General features: G+C 44.0%; 1 protein-coding gene across 1 annotated transcript in view; it reads left to right on the top strand.

Annotated features, from left to right (window-relative positions):
* Window positions 1–19,171, top strand: part of LARS2 (leucyl-tRNA synthetase 2, mitochondrial) — a 142,185-nt gene extending 123,014 nt beyond the window's left edge. Inside the window, exons 20-21 of the mRNA XM_037527664.2 lie at window positions 13,517–13,644; window positions 17,868–19,171. Of these exons, the coding sequence (XP_037383561.1) occupies window positions 13,517–13,644; window positions 17,868–18,047 (308 nt within the window). The 3' untranslated portion in view covers window positions 18,048–19,171. The remainder of the gene's footprint in view (window positions 1–13,516; window positions 13,645–17,867) is intronic.
* Window positions 19,172–19,710: the final 539 nt, after the last annotated feature.

Genomic DNA, 19,710 nt, shown 5'->3' on the forward strand with positions numbered 1-19,710 from the left:
GACATACACTGAGAAGGACCCTTTTTCCAAATATGATACAGTCTGGCTACTTGATGATTCCTTTAAGCCCAGAAGCCTTACTACCCTCATGGACTTAAAAACTTAGGGTCATCTTACTAATAGGTCCACTCTTTTCAATGACTACTTCAAAAGTGATCCATGTTAATTAAGGAAAATAAAAACGGTATCATGAAATATCCCACAGTAGGCCTCAATCCTTCCTCAGCTTTGGACTTTAAAAGGTGCTGAACAAATTTAGGTAAGAGTTTTAGAAAGGTCCATTTCTGCTTCCATGGGCTTAGCTCCTAAAATTCTCTTCACATCAGTGGAATCATGGCCCAGACAATCAGGGATCTTGAATACATTCTTAAATTGGGCTTGGGTCAAGCATCTAGGGAGAGGCAAATTGACATGTAATTGGTCTCCCAAAGAAGCAGGGAACTTAAGGGGGAGTCTTCAGTCAATCCAAAAATAGCCCATCTGATGTGCTTCTGCCTTGGCAGTTGCATTTACATAAAAGTTCTCTCCTAATTAAATATACTGATGCCGTGTCGCAGAGAAGAGATGCATGTTGACCAGTCAGGGAACCAAGAGTCACATAAACAAAAACTGACTGCGAATCAGTTTTTGAACTGATTTGAACTTTCTTTAAATTCTAAACTCTTACCTAAATTTGTTCAGCACCCTTTAAAGCCCAAAGCTGGACCTCCCTGGTGGCGCAAGGGGTTAAGCACCTCACTATGAAGAAGCTATCCGCAGCCTCTGCAGCAGAGTTCGATCCCCGGCCGGCCAGGGAGCAACCCACATAGTGCAGAAGACCTCTCCTGTCTCCCCCGCTGCTCCCCTCAGCAGTGTGTTTCAGTCAGTCTGTCTGTTCTGTTTCCCACCCTGTCTCTGGTGAATCCTCTCACCACCACCGCATCTCTGGCTTGTCCCCCAGCTCTTGTATGCATAAATAAATAAATCTTTAAAAAAAAAAAAAAAAAGCCCAAAGCTAAGGAAGGATTGAGACCTACTGTGGGAGACTGTGTAAAGAGGATACTCATGATACCACTTTTATTTTTCCATAATTAGCATGTATCACTTTTGAAATAGTCGTTGAAAAGAGTAGACCTATTAGTATGTTTGGGGAATGAGAAGAATTTGAGAATTATTTCAAGTTCCTGCCACTCAAGTGCTTTTCTGGCTGTGAAAGGTAGGTGGGAATTGTGGATTTTTAGATGACAAAGTAGCCCCCATTATATCAGAAAGATGTGTTTATATCCTTTGATTTTAAAAACAGTTCTCCTGATTGATTTAAGGGGCCTGTTGGAGATCAGACATTACAGTCTCATTCCAAATTGCTTGGTAAGTTTTCGGGAGAAGCAAACATTTGTTTCTTTCCTTTGTAGCTAAGATGAAACTCTTATTTTTCCCATGCCCCTTCCATATAGTATCAACAAGTATCTCTGTCAAAAAGAATGTGTTTTCCATCCCTTGAAGAAGCAGAAGATCTATTTGCTGCTGCTCCTTCTTTTTTTTTGGCGGGGCCACGGAAGGGGAGAGATGTGAGGGGTGGTTAAAACTATGCACTTAGTTTGGATTTTATCCTCTTTGGTATCCAAAGCCTCTTCAAGATGTTCAGCCAAGTGCTGAAGTTCATGCAGTGGAATGATTTGCCAGTCAGTTTTTGTTTATGTACCGTATCTGCAATTTCTGACTTTAAACATCCATCAAAAAAAAGGCAAAGAAAAGGAAGGGAATGCTTGGGAAATGGCTGCATCAGAGCCTGTTCCTCCCACCATCTGAGGAAGCCAACAGGTCTGTCTCTGAAGTCCCCTGTGGATTTATTCTTTGCTGCTTGAGAGATTGAATCAAGATCTGATTTACTTTAACAGAAGGGGTCTTTGTTATGGTCCCCACAAGATCCTGCTTTAAGGTATTCTAATTAAGTAAAATGTATTTCATTATGTTTTAGGTCATTTTTGGCATCTTTCCAATGAGCCTTGTCTAACCAACCTTTAGCTTCTTCTGACCCCTCCAGTATGTGGATTCGTTAGGAGAAGATGGAGAGGCTTGGGCTCGATATCCCTAGATGAGTCTGAATTCTTTAATGAACTTTCAATTCTGAGATTTGAGAAGTACTTAAGAACAGTACTTAAAAAGAACAGCCAGGGCTTAATATCTACGTACCAGTACTTGGCAGGATACCCCTTTAGTAAGGCTTGCAATTATAAGTGACAATGAGGAAGAATAGCTGATTTAGAAGGAGAAGGGAGCCTCCCCTGTGGCGCAGCGGTTGAGTGCTGGGTTGCGAAGCTGCCCGCAGCCTCTGCAGCGCCGGTTCAATCCCCAGCCACTGGGCGAGGGTCCCACATGGTGCGCAGACCTCTCCTGTCTCGCCCGCTGCTCCTCTCAGCAGTGTATTTCGTCAGTCTGCCTGTTCTGCTCCCCGCTCTGGCTTTCGTGAATTCTGTCACCCTCCTGCGCTTCTGACTGTACCCAGTGCTTGTATTAATAAATAAATAAATAAATCTTAAAAAAAAAAAAAACAAAGAAGAAGGAGGAGGAGAGGAAATGTTTATAAGGATTTTGTGAGGGCTGGACAAGGTTCTAAGTAAAGTGAAGGCTAAAGTGGTAAAGAAAGATAACAACAAGAACAGATTTTCCGTGAATCTGTGGGAAAGACAGCTTTAAATTTCCACATTTGCATTAACTTTAGCTAAGGAATCTTCCAGAGTGGCAAGTCTCAAGTCTGAGTTATGCCCAGAAGCTTCTTCATGCCAATTAAAGAAAGTAGACCACGGGATATACAGAATTTTCTTTCCTTTTAGTTCTAAGTCACCTCTCAAGCAATTTTGTTCATCTCAAAAGGTCTCTGTTATGGCCACTATAATTCCAAATTGCCTTTGGTGAAATTTGCACCAGTGGAAAAAACACTAATAAGCATTATAGTAAGAAAATAGAGAGAAGGCGGGTGCTCAGCCTGGGGCTGGCACAGCATTGGGGTGGAAAATCTGTCTCCGCTGTCCATGGGGCTTAGTGCAGCTTCCTAGGGTTAGCAAAATGTTCATCTCTGAGTATTTCCAGTTTACAGACAAGATATACTAAAACAAATAATAATAAGAAGAAAAACACCAAGATATGTTTAGCAGTATTTTGATTTTGTTTCATTTGTAAACATTTTTAATGACTGCACTGGTTGTCTGCGGACACCAAGTCTTTGACGATGGTCCTGCTAATGTGTCCAATGGCTGCTCCCCAAAAAAATCCACCAGGTGTGACGCGGCACCTCCATCTTTGGTCCCATCTCTACTTCCTTGAAATAGAAAAGACGGTAATGTATCTAAAACCCCTGATAATGTGTCAAATTATCTTCCTGAAAAGCTGTTCCACTTTCCACTGTAGGATCTCTTTTTAAAGTGTATATTCTGTCCCATTGACTTAATTATTGAATTTCTCCAAAAGTTTTCACATCTGACAAGCTAACCTCCCTTCCCTTTCCATAACTATTTTCACTCTTCTCACTGATTTATTTTTTAGTAGAACTTGGGTATGATTTTGTTACGTTTCCCCCAGTGTCTCCTTGAGATTTGATTGAAATTTGGTCAAACCTGGAATTCCTTTAGAAATCTTCACAGCTTCCCTGCACTGGGTCTGTCTGTCTGTTTAGTCAAGGCTTTTTTATGTTCAGTCAAGTTTTATCATTTTCTTCATTACAGGTTCTGCATACTTCTTAAGATTATTCTCAAACAGTTTATTTTGTTATATTTTATCTCTGCTCTTGTGACCGGAATCATTTTCCTTTTATAACTGTTGACTGATAATGACTGGCATATAAATTTTTAGAAGTTCATTTGATATTTATTCTCTACCCAGATGCCCTCCAAATCTCTGTCACTTTGCTTAAGGTATAAAATCCTGAATTTTCTGGGATTCTACAATCAGCAAATAAGATTAAGTTTTCTCCTTTATTCCTTGTGTCCTGGTGTCTGTTTATTTTATTTATTTAATTTTTTTTATTAATTTACTGCTTTGAAAATCCCATGCAATATTTTTGGGTTTTTTTTTTTCCAGTGAAGTTACCCCACCAACCTTCTTACCTAAGAACTACTTTATCCAGGTTGGGTATTTATCATGTCATTCTTTTTTCTTTTTTTTTTTTCTTTTTTCTTTTATACATTTTTTACATCATTTTTCATTTTTGCACAATGTATGCATTTTCATCTTGGTTATAGTCCCCATACAATTCGCATCCCCCTTGCTCTGATCCTGCTCCCTCCTCCTCCACCCCCCACCAGTGTGTCTTTGGTTTATAGTTGCTTGTTGATTTTGATTTTTACTTTATTATAATTAGGTTTTTTCCTGGTCCCTTATTTAGGTTTTCTAGATTCCTGCTAAGTGAGACCATCCGGTATTTTTCTTTTTCTTTCTGGCTTATTTCGCTGAGCATGATCCCTTCCAGCTCCATCCATGTTGCTGCAAATTGCATGAGTTTATATTTTTTGATTGCTGACCATTGTGCATATGTATCACATCTTCTTGATCCAGTCATCTATTTTTGGGCATTTGGGTTGTTTCCATATCTTAGTTATCATAAATAGTGCTGCTATAAACATAGGCGTGCAGGTGCCCTTTTGAATTAATGTTTCTGTGTCCTTTGGGTAAATACCTAGGAGTGGAATTGCTGGATCATATGGAAGCTCCATCTTTAGCATGTTGAGGAATCTCCACACAGCTTTCCATAGTGGTTGGACCAGTTTGCACTCCCACCAGCAGTGCAGGAGAGTTCCTTTTTCTCTACATCCTCGCCAACATTTGTTGTTGCTAGTTTTTTTAATATGTGCCATTCTCACTGGTGTAAGATGGTATCTCATTGTAGTTTTGATTTGCATTTCCCTGATTACAAGTGATGGTGAACATTTTTTCATATGCCTGTTAGCCATTTGCATTTCCTCTTTGGAGAAGTATCTTTTTAGCTCTTCTGCCCATTTTTTGACTGGTTTATTTACTTTGTTTTTCTTGAGTCTCATCAGCTCAGATTGTAGATTTTTGTGATCAGTCCTTTATCATTAGTGTTGTATGTAAAAATTTTCTCCAAATCGGTGTCTCTTTGTTTTGGTTACTGTCTCTTTTGCTGTACAGAAGCTCTTTAATTTGATGTAGTCCCAGGTGTTTATCTTTGCCTTCACTATTACTGCTTTGGGTGATATGTCTTTAAAGATGTTACTGAGTGTCATGCAGTGTTTCACCTGTATTTCCTTCTATATATTTTATGGTTTCAGGTCTTATGTCTAGTTCTTTAATCCATTTTGAGTTGGTTTTTGTGCATGGTGTGAAGTAGTAGTCAAGCTTCATTCTTTTGCATTTAGTGGCCCAGTTTTCCCAGCACCATTTGTTGAACAAACTTTCTTTGCTCCATTGCATATTCTTTACTCCTTTGTCAAAGATTAATTGACCATAAATCTGTGGGTTTATTTCTGGATTTTCTATTCAGCTCCATTGGTCCATGTCTCTGTTCTTGTTCCAGTACCATGCAGTTTTGTTTATTATGGCTTTGTAGTATAGTTTGAAGTCTGGGAGTATGATACCTCCATTCCCTTTTTTGTTCAGGAGAGCTTTGACTATTCAGGGTTTTGGGTGACTCTATATGAATTTTTCAATATTTGTTCTATTTCTTTGAAGAATGTTATTGAAATTTTTATTGGAAAAGCATTGAATCTGTAAATTGCTTTTGGTAGGATGGCTATTTTGATAATGTTAATTCTTCCAATCCATGAGCAGGGGATGTCTTTCCATTTCTTTGTATCTTCTTCTATTTCTTTTAACAATGTTTTATTGTTTTCTATAAAACAATAGTTTTTATTGTTTGTATATAGGAAGGCTACTGATTTTTGTGTATTGATTTTGTATCCTGCTACTTTACTAAACTGATTGATTAGTTTGATTAGTTTTTCTGTGGAGTTTTTGGGGTTCTCTATGTATATTTATCATATCATCTGCAAATAGTGAGAGTTTAACTTCTTCCTTCCCTATTTGGATTCCTTGTATGTCTTTCGCTTGTTTTACTGCTCTGGCTAGGACTTCCAGTATTATATTGAAAAGCAGTGGTGAGAGTGGACATCCCTTTCTTGTTCCAGATCTTAATGAAAATGCTTTTAACTTTTACCATTGAGAATGATATTGGCTACGGGCTTGTCATATATGGCCTTTATGATGTTGAGGTATGTTCCTTGTATCCTGAGAATTTCAAAGCCCTTTATCATAAATGGTGTTGTACTTTGTTGAAAGCTTTCTCAGCATCTATTGATATTATCATATAGTTTTTATATTTCTTTTTGTTGATGTGTTGGATTACATTGATTGGAAAATCCCATGCAATATTAAAGAATTCTGACAAAGGCAGTCTTGGCTCATTTCTAGGTATAAGGGGACCTCAGGCTTCCCTGTTAGATTTGATGTTGGTTGTAGGCTTAGCATAGATATTCCTGGTCACACAAAGGAAGAAACCTCTGTCCTTGTTTACCAAAACTCACATCAGGAACAAGAGCTGGGTTAGACTCAGCCTCCATTGTTCAGTCATTGAAGTTTTCTATCATTTCCTCTTAATGTTCCCGTTTGCCCTATTGATACGATTTGTGCCCAGTTAACTGATTGCCTAATAGCAAGCTATCCTGGGATATCTATCTTAACCATGGCATAGTAGCCTCACTGTACTGTTATATTTGTTAATGTTTCCTTTAGAATTTTGCAGTTGTTTTACTAAGGAAGATCCATTTTTTTTCTTGGCACGTGTCATCAGGTTTGGGAATGAGGCTTTTACTGACTTCACCATGGTAGCTGAGTTGAGTTGCTGCTGTCTTTTGCTGTGCTGTAGCATAAACTAAGATACGAGACATTCACCCAATCTTTGCTGGATAGATAGAATGCCCTAGTAGGAGAGCAGTGGTAGACCCTGCCAAGCTACATTATATTATGTTACATTACATTGGATTATATTATATTGGATTATGTTATATTACATTATGCAGCCTTTTATTGTCAGGAAACATGGCTCTTTCATTTAGCATTGGTGATCACATTAAGTTTTTCATTAACACGCTGTTAATTCTTTCCTAGTCTTTGTTCTGCCACAAGCTGATCTAATTTGTCATAAACATGCTCATTCTCACTCTAGAATACACACATCTCTCCCTTTCATCTTCCTTCTTTGTCGCACATTATCTGTCTGCCTTCTTCATTTCATTTCTCCCAGGAAGGACTCATTTAAATGGGGTTTTCAAAAACTCCCTCCTTGCATGCCTCTCCAGTCTTTTTGTTGAGGCAGAGGACTGGGGTAGTTGGGGACAGAGAGGGTCTGATTTCTGTAGGACCCTGGCCCTGCCCGGCAGGTGTTACAGTACAAGTGGACTGCACTGTGGCCTTGCCTGTCTGTCCTTGTGTGACAAGATCTCCAAGGAGACATATACTAAAGCAAGCTCATAGAGCCCAGTTCAAACTTTTCTCCCAGGACTTTTCCTTGGGACATTTGTGAGCTGTGTTATCATAGGAATGAGTTAGATTGAATCTTTAGTTTTGCTTCTGATCATTTAGTCACTCAGTAAGCATTTCTTGAGCATGTATGACATGCCAGGGTCTGTTCTAGGCATTTGTGGGGAAGCTGGAGAGTGCAGTCTGAGCGGAGGACATTGTAGGCTGTGTCCATTTCAGTTGGTAAAGTCTTCCCTCAAGTTTTACAAACCCATAAAAACTAATATTTCTTTAATTCAAAGAAACAACGGGGAGCCTCTGCTCCTGGCCCCCACATGTGCATGTGTGACATCCCTCTGGATGAGCCACTGGGGCTGTGACACAGTCAAGTAAAGGGTCTACACACCAGGAGTATCACCCTGGTCATTAACCCTCTGGGGTTGGCCAGGTGCCCTCAGAAGAGAATGGGAACATGGCCCCTTCCTGCCTCTCCCCGCAGATGGTAAGGGCTGAAGTCACTGGTTCAAAAATCCTTTGCAAACAAGACAACTGTGTTGTGAAGGGCTTTGTTGTTAATCACTCTCACTGTCACTCATTTTCATTCTAAGATTTTATACAGTTTTTACACATTTCATTTATCCTAGAAAACTTAGCTTTCATGTAGCTTCTGATTTCATTCCTTCATCTGTGAAAGATGACCTTAGAATGATTCCAAAGGGAATCCAGCCAGGGTGGAATGATCTGGAGTTACCATTTCCCAGAGTTCATGGGTTTTCATTGGAGAGAACCTCTCCAAAGAGATTGAGATCTGTCTTCTAGGTGAGATTTACAGTCCTGTGGGCAAAACAGTCATCATTGCACTGGATAAGGAGGGGACATTTCAGAAAAGCCCAAAATGCTTAGCACCTATTTGTCCTGTGCCAATCCTTTAATTGTAAAAACAGAACCAATGTCTCTTCAGTTTGTAAACTTACACAGGATGAGGACATTTTTTCCCTTTCCTGAAGCTTTGGGTCTTTGACATTCAAGACACCATATCTGAATTCACTGAAGTTACCTTTTATTCACCCTCCTAGAATATTGTCCTGTCCAGATGAGGGTGTTAGCTGCTTGCTTGGAGGAAGTTTGCATATTTGGGGGCATGGATATTGTTTGCAGATAAAGGACACAAGGTTTCCTTAATTGGTAGACAATAAAAGAGCAGAAAATCACCACACAGGGAGCTCCTTGGTGCTCTGGTTGAAGGGATCTTTTCATCATCATCAAACACGACCTTTCCAACAGGCAGCAACCTGGCTGGATCTCAGGGGCATGAATGAAAAAAGCCAATCTTGAAAGTTTATATACTCTGATTCCCTTTATATAACATGCTTGAAATAACAAAATTATAGAGATGGAAAACACATTGGGGCTTGTCAGGGGTTAGGGACTGGCAGAGGGGGCAGTGGCCATAAAAGGGAACACAAGGGAGCCTTGTGGCAACAGAGCAGCTCTGTGTTAGTGTTTCATGAAGCTACACACACACACACACGCACACACACACACACTAGTGCTTATGAAACTGATGAAATAAGCTCTGTGGATTGTACCAATGGCAATTGCCTGGTTTTGACATTGTGCTATATTTTTTCTAGATGTTTCCACTGGAAGAAGCTGAGAAGGTGTACACAGGGCATCCTGTACATTTCTTTTTAACATCCTATGAACCTATAATTATTTCAGAATAGAAAAAACTCACAAGTTCTGAGTGTTGAGATTCTAGTTCTGGAACATAGTAGAACATGAGAGAGAAAGGAAAGGAAGGAGGAATTTACTTCTAGTTGTAGAAGGTCTTAATAGACACAAATACTAACATTCTATGCAAGCATTTTTCTCTCTTACTATATTGGAGAATGTTTCTATCTCAACAGTTAGAGACCTGCCCCCACCCCTTTTCTTAACAACCATAATGTGACCCACCCTATGAGTGATTCATTAGTCATTTAACAGTCTTCCACTAATGGGCATTTGGGTGATTGACCTTCTTTTGCTATTTCTTTGCTATTTCTGCCTTGAGATTAGCCTCTTATCCAAAATACAAGTTGTTTAATATGTGGTGATAAGATCTTCTTTCTGTTTCTCTGACCAGTTTCATAGTTCTACAGTGAGATTTCTTTTCACTTTTGCCTTGGGCTTCTAATTCATGTGATCTCCAAGTCTTCCATCTTCCATAGTTTAATTGGGAGGGTCTCAGCAAGGTGACCTTTCACGTCCCTTGAGATTCCGAAGTAACACATAGTCTTGAACTATCAATCTTGAACTGTAAATATTGCAGCTGTAGTATTTTACCAAACACATATGCTGTATTCATTAATTTCAACTAATTTACAAACAAACCATGTAGAGGGGTGTGTGTGTGTGTGTGTGTGTGTGTGTGTGTGTGTGAGAGAGAGAGAGAGAGAGAGAGAGAGAGAGAGAGAGAGAATTGTGAGGGAGATAAGTTATCTACTGTTCTACTTATGGTATTTTATACTTCACTGTGGGTGCTGTGTCAATGTTGTTATTTCAGAATGTTGTCAGGGGATCCATTTCTGTGGTTAAAGGCTAAAGTGAAGACCCTTCTTGTTCATTTTCTTGGAACTGCCAGGGTTGATGAGGCACCGTGCAGTCAGACATGAGTGCCCAAGTCCTCTCTTGTGTGTGCTTGTGGGCAGCGGGGGTTAAATGCCCAGCACGCATCCCCAGTGCCACCGTGTCACGACCACCTCGCCAGTCTCCGAGTGGGAGAGGTTGGTTTTGCTTATTTGCAGGAAGGTCAGTGGCAACAGTTCTCCCAGAGGAGGGAGACACAGGAAGGGCAGTCAAGGACAGCCAGCCCCGCGTGGTGGCCTGAAGTGCCAGGCCTTACCATTCCCCACCCTGTGTTCAGAATTTCACTGTGTGTTTCCCAAATGTCAGCTCTTGACCAGACCTGTGTCACATAAAGCAACCATTGTATCTGTATTTGCCATGCAACTGTTGTCTTTTTACTTCCCTAAAAAGAGCAGGGATGTGAAAAACCTACGTAGAACCGGGGTCGTGAGTTTCAGTTCCTCCGGCTGAACAGGATGCCCCAATTCCACGTATATGGAAACACACTGGTGAGGCCCAGGCCGCTATAAATAAGCATGCTGATTGCTACAGGAAGGCTGGGCTTCCTCATTTTTTCAAGTGGATTTTGTAACAGCTTCTGCCCAGAACATTTACGTCCAAGGTCCTTTCATCTCCCAGGCATCCTGTCCAACTGCCATGCAGAGGCTCTGGAACTCTTCCCGCTGCAGCTGGGTCACGGGACAAGCCTTCCTGGGCCAGCCTGCTGAAATAAAGGGACGACGATCGCCCTTCCGTGACCGCCGTCTTGTATTTAGATATGAGTCTTAATAGAATCCCTTCTGAGGGACAAGCAGGAAGCCACTTTCTGCTTCTGCCAAAAGGCACATCTGTTAGAAATGGAGTAAGCACAGGCACCCCAGGGCCCGGGGCCAGCCAGGCCCCAGGAGTACATCTTCCACACAACTTGATCCTCAGATTCTCGGGGCCTCCGCTTCCCTCCCATCAACTGGAAACACAGGGTCATAACAAGAGCGCCAGATAGGGAAACACATAAAGATACAACACATAAACCTGTGGTCCCAGCACGACAACCAAGGCGGCTCAACAGGCCAGACCAGACCAGGGCTCACACAGAGTGGCCAAGGCTGGCTGGGAATTGTCTGTTATAATCCGGGACAACGTGAGGAGCTTGTGCTTAGGATATAAGTTAGCCATGTCCCTAAGCATATGTGTGCGTTAGGCAAATAACTCTTTGGTGGCAAGACTTTCTCAATGAAGGACACAACGTGCCAGTCATGTTCTGGCCCGTCCTTTACCTCATCACAAAAAGGCGCTTTCAGTAGCTTTGAAGTGAACAGTGCTGAAACCATCCCTGGTAATATATATATATCATAAAAGAAAAAATCACAAGCCAGTAGGGAAGAGTAGATTTATTTAACAAATTGGGTTTGGAAAATAGACTGTGCATTTTTTTCCCTGATGTGCTCACACATTACACACAAAATAATTTATAGATAGATGCAAAATGTAAAAAGGGGAAATAATGAAATCTTAAAAAGAAACCAGAAGAAGTATCTTGAACAGATCTCACAGTTTGTGGGGAAAAAAAAACTATTTTAAAAATTACGGAGGTAATAAATGTTCCTTGTACAAAACTGCAAAAAATTTTTTTAAAAAGGAAAGATCAACCGTATTTCTTCCTTCCAGAGATAATCACTGCTACAACTCGGATTTTTTTTTTTCTAACCTTTTACCTGTTTACACGTAGACTTAATAAAACTAGGGTCATATTATATATTAAAATACATACCATAGTGTATCATCCCTTTCCATGAAATTATTACAGTCATAGCTCATTTTATGATATTTATTTGTACTATTATACTTCACAGATATTACTTTTTTTTTTTTTACTAGACCCTCCACCAGCAAAAAGATTATGACTTGGGAAGGCTGAGACAGTGGTTAGCATTTCTGGCAACAAAGTATTTTATAATGAAAGTGTGTAGTACAATGCTTTATTAGACTGTAATAATTTTACTGCACACTTAATAGACTACAATGTAGCGTAAGCATAACTTGTGTATTTGCTGGGAAATAGAAAACTTGTGTGACTCACTTGATTGCAATTGTTGCTTTGCTGCTGCAGTCAGGAGCCAAACCTGCACTATTGCTAAGGCATTCCTATAATTTAAAACATAGGAAAAAGGAGAACACAAAACCAGCACACACCACGGCCCTGGTGGTAGCGGTTGGCTTTACATTTTTGTGTATTTAGTGTTCATTAAATACATTACATTACTATCAAAGTATCTAGCTCTAAGTATCTTTATAATATCTATTATTTACTTATAAAATTAGGTAAAAGTTTTAAAAAATGCTACCCGGGTAAATACAAATTTCTTCTTTGTATTTTGACCTTTTCCAATTTTTTTGCAAGGAGCATGCATTACTTTTGTCGCTAAGTAAAATAAAATTAAAAAATCATCATTCCCAGCCCGTTGTTCTTGGCACTGGTGTTAGGGGGTGGAGGTTCATTCTTTCTGTTCCAGATTCAGCTTCACACCATCCCCTGAGCCCTGGGCTTGTCCCTCAATTGCATCTCCTGGTCTCAAGGCTTATAACAGGGGGGCTTCTCCACCACCACTGGAGGAGCAAGGCACCGCCCCCCACCCTTGCCTGCCTCTCCCAAACCTCCTCTGGAAAGACAAGGAGGCAGTGGGGATGTGGCTAGGCTGGGGGTACCAGGACCTGTTTTTCTGATGAGTGTACTTCCTGCACATTTGGGGACTTCTCATGAGGTCCCAAAACACTGACAGCTGGCCTTGTGCAACTCTCTGGGTGCTGAGTGGGAGTGTGCTGGACCCAGGCACCTCTGCTTGGAGACTGCGGCACAAAGCATTCTGGGAAACAAGACTTGAAGGGTTTCCGTCCTCTGTTCTTCCTGTGTCTGACCCACACTGAGGCAATGGGTAATCAGTCAGAACCCCTCCTAAAAGAATGTTTAATGGGAAAGATTGAGATGCTTCTACGATTCAGAAGGAGCGCCCCGCTGCTCTGGGCATGTTGGCTCCAGTGATTCTGAGTAAAATGACTGGGTGGGAGGTCCACAAGCATTTGAGGGCAGCAAGGAAGCAAAAGGAGCACACTGGTTTGGGATCCATTCCCAGTGACACAAGCATTCCTAACAACTGCAGAGAGACCAAGTCAAATCAGCAAGCTTGTTTTCCCAAATGCATAAAGAACACCATGTCCATCTACCTTTACAGCTCTGGGCACTGAAAAAAGAAAGCAAGTTGCCTATCAACCTGGGAATATAAGCTAGGCTAATGTTAGTGGGGGACACATAATAGGCTGTGAAACGCTGTGTGTGGCCTTGTGGCCTCCAGGAACCTTCTCAGACCAGCTCCAAGCCAGACTGTGTTGGGGTGAACACTTTCTCTGCTGCTCTGTGACCCCTGCATGTGCTCATGATCCCTGAACCTTGGCCCTGCAGGCCTGGCACTGGTGCCAAGAAAGCTCTGCGCCCACTATGCCTGGGACACCAGCGTGCTGCTTCAAGCGTGGCCAGCCGTGGACCCGAAGTTCCTTCAACAGCCTGATGTCGTCCAAATGGCTGTTCTGGTGAGTGTCCCCCACTGCCCTCAGGGCCGACGGGTCACTGTTGGAGGTTTGTCATGAGGCCTGAGCAATCCCAGCCCTCATCCTACCCTTCCCACCTGTCTCACCCTCCATGACACCTTCGGTTTTGGAAAAACTAAACCTGTACTTGGTGACAAGTCCTAAATGTCTTCCTCTCTGGCTGAGGACTGTCTCAGTCTCCCTCTTATTCAACTGCTTTTGGCTCTTTCGGGGAGGAGGAGGAGGAGGGCGGGAAGGTTGGCAATGCAAGGAACAGCACCTCCCTCTAGAAAGTATGCTGCAGAAAGCCTCGTAGTGTTTCTTTTTGGTAAATTGGGTCATTTAAAAATACATGAAAGTAGTTTTTTGTTTAAACCCTTTAGTACAAAAACTCATATTTTTGCCTTCATGTCATTTTTATATATTTGAATTGTTTAAGATGAGACACTTTGTTAGACTATTTCTTGAGTAGGCTGCTGTAGCTCAAGAGGGAAAGCCAGGCAGGGGTGGCATTTCTGTGTCTCCTCTGAACCACAAGAATGACCAGGTAGTTTACCTCCGATTTTTTTTAAAGATTTATTTATTTATGGATACAAGAGCTGGGGTGCAGGCCAGAGGTGTGTGTGGTAGGGGGAAGGGAGGGTGAGAGGAGCAGGACAGGTGAATTGACTGCTGAAGGGAGCAGAGGGCAAGACAGGAGAGGTCTGCTGCGCCATGTGGGTAGCTCCCTGACTAAAGATGGAACTCGTGCTGCAGCAGCTGCAAATAGCTTCATAGTGCTGAGACTTCACCCCTTGCACCACGAGGGAGGCCCTACATTCAAATTTTTAGTGAGCTCTTATCAGCCTATAAGGTAGCTATTTCCCATTCTCATTTTTAATTCCGTTGAAGAAAGGCTCAGGGGAGTTAGTCACCTTCCCCAGGGGTGGAGTTACCTACTTCACAGCAGGCACAGTGCTAAGCTCAGCGGACACAAAATCAAACATGACAGACAAGGTCCTCCCTCAGGAGCCTAAAGCCTGGTGGCAAAGAGAATGGGAGAGAAAAAGGAAAGAAAAAACATTGCCGTGAAAGTATTGCTGTGAAAAAAAGTATTGCTGTGAAAGTGCCGTGAACAAACCCACCTAAGGCTGAGGGAGGTGTGGGCTCTGCCAGCCCCACTCCCACCTCTTCTGCACTGTGTATACCCCGGGCCTACTCCCTGACCCAGCCGGAAGGTCAGTTTTTCACCCAGGAGCCCGGCTCCTTCAAAGCCCCCTGGTCCCCACCCTGCTGGGGCCCTGCTGGTCCCTGCACTTGGTTTCCGCTGCCCCACTTTGCCTGGAGGGGGGGAGTGGGACTACCCCCGGGGGCTTCTTCCAGCACTCCTCGAAACCCAAGAGAGCCTTGCAGCACAGAGAGGTCATTTCTCTAACTGGAGTAATGTTTATAAGAAATAACTCGTGCAGGGCCTCCCCTGGTGGCGCAGCAGTTGAGCGCTGAGTTGCAAAGCTGCCCGCAGCCTCTGCAGCGCCGGTTCGATCCCCAGCTGCTCCCCGGCCACCAGAGGAGGGTCCCACATGGCGCGCAGACCTCTCCTGCGCCCGCTGCTCCCCTCAGCAGTGTACTTCGGTCCTTCTGCCTGCTCTGCTCCCCGCTCTGGCTCTGGTGAATTCTCTCACCCTCCCACGCTTCTGACTATACCCAGTGCTTGTATAAATAAATAAAAAAATAAAAATAAATCTTTAAAAAAAAAGAAAAAAGAAATAACTCGTGCATAACTGAAAATTCGTCCTCAGCACAACTGAGAAATACCAATTTGAGAGACAGAAGTTTTAGTTTACAGAATGTCTTCCCATTTTGCTGCAGAAAAGAAATTTCATTTTGGTAATTGGTAAAATCATTTTTGATCATCATTGAAATGAAAACATACGCAGGACCCCCAGCAGCACACCCAACTTGAAGACCTCAGGTCGGGGCACTGTGCCCTGTGGCAGAACTTCTGTAGAGGCCTGTGTTCTGTCCCCCTGTGGTCTCAGTTGGTGCCGTGGCCAGAAATAGAAGCTGTGGCAGAGTCCATGCTCTGTGTGCCCACAGCATATGCCAGCACTCAGGATGCAAAGCCCAGAGGCACCACCCTATCCTCATGAAGCTTAACCCCCAGGAGGGACATCTGGGGGGCACACGAGTTGTCACACATAGAAGGTTTAGTTTTAGTCTCGAGGTTAAGACATGAGAGCTTGGGAGCCAGACCATCCTAGGTATCTCCGCTGTACAAAATATTTAAGTTCCTAAGCCTCAGTTTCCTAAGTCAGAAAATAGAGGCAGACATAGTGCCTGCCTGACCCAATTGTTGAGGTAGTGGTATAACACCCGGAGTGCTTAGCTGCCCCAGGGTACACTGTTGTCCCAACCAGATTTCTGTCCATTTACTAGCCGAGAGGGGGAGCCTGAGACCCACCACTGGAGGGAACTGTCTTGGATAAGGTAACTCAGGGAGTCCCAGGGAGCCAGAATCCATGAAGGGGTGCCCATTAAGGGGTAGCAGGGGAAGGCTTCTGGGCACCAGGGCACATCCAGAGGCCACATGCCCCACTCCCCAAACCCCACTTGTGAACAAGAATGACTCGGCTCCCTTGGAGAGCCTTCAGCGTGGTGGCTTAGGACCAGGCCCTGGGTTCCTGGGAAGCACCAGAGGTCGTTAAGTCTAGAAGGAGGGGGTCGGTGTTGTGCTGGGGCCACCCATTGAAGAGGGCACTCTGAGCTGGCTCCTTCCATCCTGGCTGGGAGTCTTGACCAAGGTAGAGGGAGAAAGTCTTAGGAGCTGCTCGCTTTCCACAGGTTATCTCACTTCCCTCGATCAAGAACCCACAGCATTCTTTCCTTAAAGGAGAGAAAATCGAGACCCAGCGCCCAGAGTTTTCGAGTCCAGGCCTGAGAATCAAAGCTGCGTCAGTGTTGCGCAACAGTAGGTGCTCTCGCCCAGCACCCCTATCCTGGCTGGTGGCTGGAGAAGACTTTACTCTAGAAAAAGGGGAGGAAGGACAGAGATGGGACTGGTATTGTGATTCATTAACAAGTATATGCTCTGAGAATCCCATTTGGGGCCCCCAGGACTTCACAGGGGCACAGCTTTTGTGTGACGGGGTGGGAGGTCTCTTCCGAGGTCTGAGTCATGCCAAGCACATGGCTTTGAAAGTAGACAGCTTCTAACGGCTTAGGAAGGCAAAGGCGGAGGCGGCACGTCCTTCTGACTGCACGTCCACAGCTTCGGAATGGAAGGCTCCATTGGACGCCTTGCACTGTTTAAAGACAACAGTATTTCAGGATATTCCAGGATGTGCTGTTTTATCTTATTTGTCTGCCACCCAGTGATCAGGCTAAAACCACCAGTATAAATGCCAGTAAGTTCTACATAAACTGCAGGGGGAGGGGGGAATTAAGTGGACAAATAAGGGCCCCTTGTTGTATTTTAGTTGAAACTTGAAAAATGACTCCTAGTGTCTTTTCATATTACCGTTTCCAAGTCCGTTTTCCCAGGAAAAAACAGGATGTTAGTGAGAGCCAGCTAAGTGTTCTAATGGAAGCAATAGGATGGAGGATTTGAAGCGCAGCTGCTCAGAATGTGTCTGGGCCATCGGGTGACTCTCCTCAGTGGCGATTTCAGTCCATATTTGATGTGAGGTTTGCCCTTAGAACCACATTCATGTAATACCCACTGGCATCTCGAACTGAACTAGCCCATTTTATGCAAGAGGAGCACTAAAGTGCCCTGGGTCTGTTTCCATGGCATCACACTTGAGCACCCCCTTCTGGAATCAGTTATCAGATAGGGAGGTGAAATCCTCCCTGACTAGCCCCGAAGCCAGATCTGAATTTGGACTTGATCCCCAGTGGCACAGAGATCCCTCTTCCCCTGGAATCGCCTTCAGCCCTTTCCTGCTGAGGGCTTTTGACATAATTTCCACCGATCTGTGATAGGGCAGTGCTCCGGAAGCTCTAGGTATGGTCCTCACATGCGTTTTCAGTGCTGGGGGGCTATCCTCTCTCTCTCTTTTCCTCCCCGCCCCCCCAAGTTTTCGGGCATGCATCCTATCCATCTGTTTGTACACTGTCCCCTCAGAAGACTGGGTGCTGCCTTTCCTCCCTCCTTCCCCAAACAGATGCAGCAGTACCCAGTTGGTTTCAGGCTGCCTGCCGCTCTCAGGACTTTCCTCATTGTTTGTCCCACCTTTTCTCCTTCTCAGATCAACAACAAAGCTTGTGGCCAAATCCCAGTGCCCCAACAAGTTGCCCAGGACCAGGACAAAGTGCACGAACTTGTTCTCCAAAGCGAGCTAGGCATCAGGCTCTTGCAGGGCCGAAGCATCAAGAAGGCCTTCCTCTCCCCCAGAACCGCACTCATCAACTTCCTGGTGCAGGAGTGACTACAGGGAGGCTGCGGCCACCGCCGAGGCCTCTTCCCAGCCCCAGGATAAAGGGGAAGTCTGCTGGCCCAGGGAAAGGGAAAGACAAGTCTTAAACACCCATCTTCATTGCCATGGCAGCCTCGTGTCACCGGTGTGCTCGGCATGTGGCCTCATACAGGGGTGAGAGTGGGGGCTGGCATGGAGAAACAAGAACAAAGGGGGAGGGTGGAGAAACCCCTCTGGCCCCATGTGAAGCCATCTGCTGGGCGGAGTGGAGAGGAGAAAAGACAAGCCCATGAGACTGACACACGGTCTCTCAAGCAGCTTGGGAGCTTCTGAATCCCCCGATTGCATTGCCCTGGGCACACCACAGGAACATGAGTCTCAACTGAGGAGCCACATGTGACTCCTGCAGTGTGGAAATCACTGTTCAACAAGGGGAAGTGACTAAGCCTCTGTATCACCATGAACTCCAGAAGGAATAGACACTGGGGACTCCCGAAGTCGCTCAGAACTGAAAGGCAAGCTGTGCTAGTCCTGCCAGTGCCCTCCGCCCCACCTATGTGTGGTCACTGCTGCGCCGGCTGCTGCTCCCAGCTGGATGTGCCCTCCAGGCCTGCTCTGTGGTGGGCACACAGGCTTGGGAACCAAGCTCTGCTTTCTGGCTGCTTCCTCGGGGTGTGCCACTTGCTGGTAGAGAAGGAACCAGGTTGGTCCAATCTCAAATCAACCAATCTCAGCAGCCCAACAAGGGGTCTGTTCATGTGGACCCCAGATGGTGATGTTGCTTAGAAGCAGAGCCCAGAGACCATCATGAGGAAGAGCCAGTTCACTGCAGAGGAGTTGCCTGATGCTTCTGTGGACTGATTGCCCAGGAAATGGCCAGGAACGGACCCGTGTTTTGGGGGGCAATCCTGGTTTTACATGACGTCAGCAAGCAGGTGCTCTTACCAGAACTGGCCTAATTCACTGGTTAACATTTAGTGAAGCAGGAATCCAGCCTCTTTGTGATGCTGAAAATCTTATTTGTTCTCTGGTGCGATTTTTGATGTAGCCTCAGATGTGGTCCCCTGCAGTTCATCACTTAACAGATGACTTTTTTTTAATGGAATAAAATGTTTATCATGTTTGACTTTGGGGCATTTGTATGATCTGAGAATAGCTACCATATTCTAATTCTAGGAGCTAATCAGGAACAGATTGAGGTATTCCATCTTTGTCAGAAGCACTGGCTGTGTGCCTGGCTCCACATGGAATGTTATAAAGAGATGCCTGTGGAACTGGCAAATGTGGTACCCAACACTGATTCAGGCACATTAGCAATAGTGGTTAAGTCACTGGTTCTGAAACTTGACTCAAATTTAATACCACGTCTGCTCCCCAGATTTTCACAAAATTGTACATTTGATGTTCTGTTGCCCAGAAATTGGTATAATTGGCCTGAGGTGCAGTTGGGCATCAGAGGTTGTGAAAACAACACAGATGATTCTAACGGGCAACAAAGTTTGTGAAACATATGTCGCAAAGCGTTTGAACCGTAGTGTTTTATTAATCCTTCCTATTCCTATCTTCGTTGGGATGAGTTTGGTCCAAGACCAAAATGTGATGAAGTGAATTGGAAAGGAAGCAGATGGAAGGCAAGGTGGGGGCCAGAATTCTTGAGCAGGTATTTAAAGTCTTC

This window comes from Talpa occidentalis, unplaced genomic scaffold, assembly GCF_014898055.3.
Source record: "Talpa occidentalis isolate TD23 unplaced genomic scaffold, MPIMG_talOcc4v2.1 talOcc4.10, whole genome shotgun sequence".
NCBI classification, from domain to species: domain Eukaryota; kingdom Metazoa; phylum Chordata; class Mammalia; order Eulipotyphla; family Talpidae; genus Talpa; species Talpa occidentalis.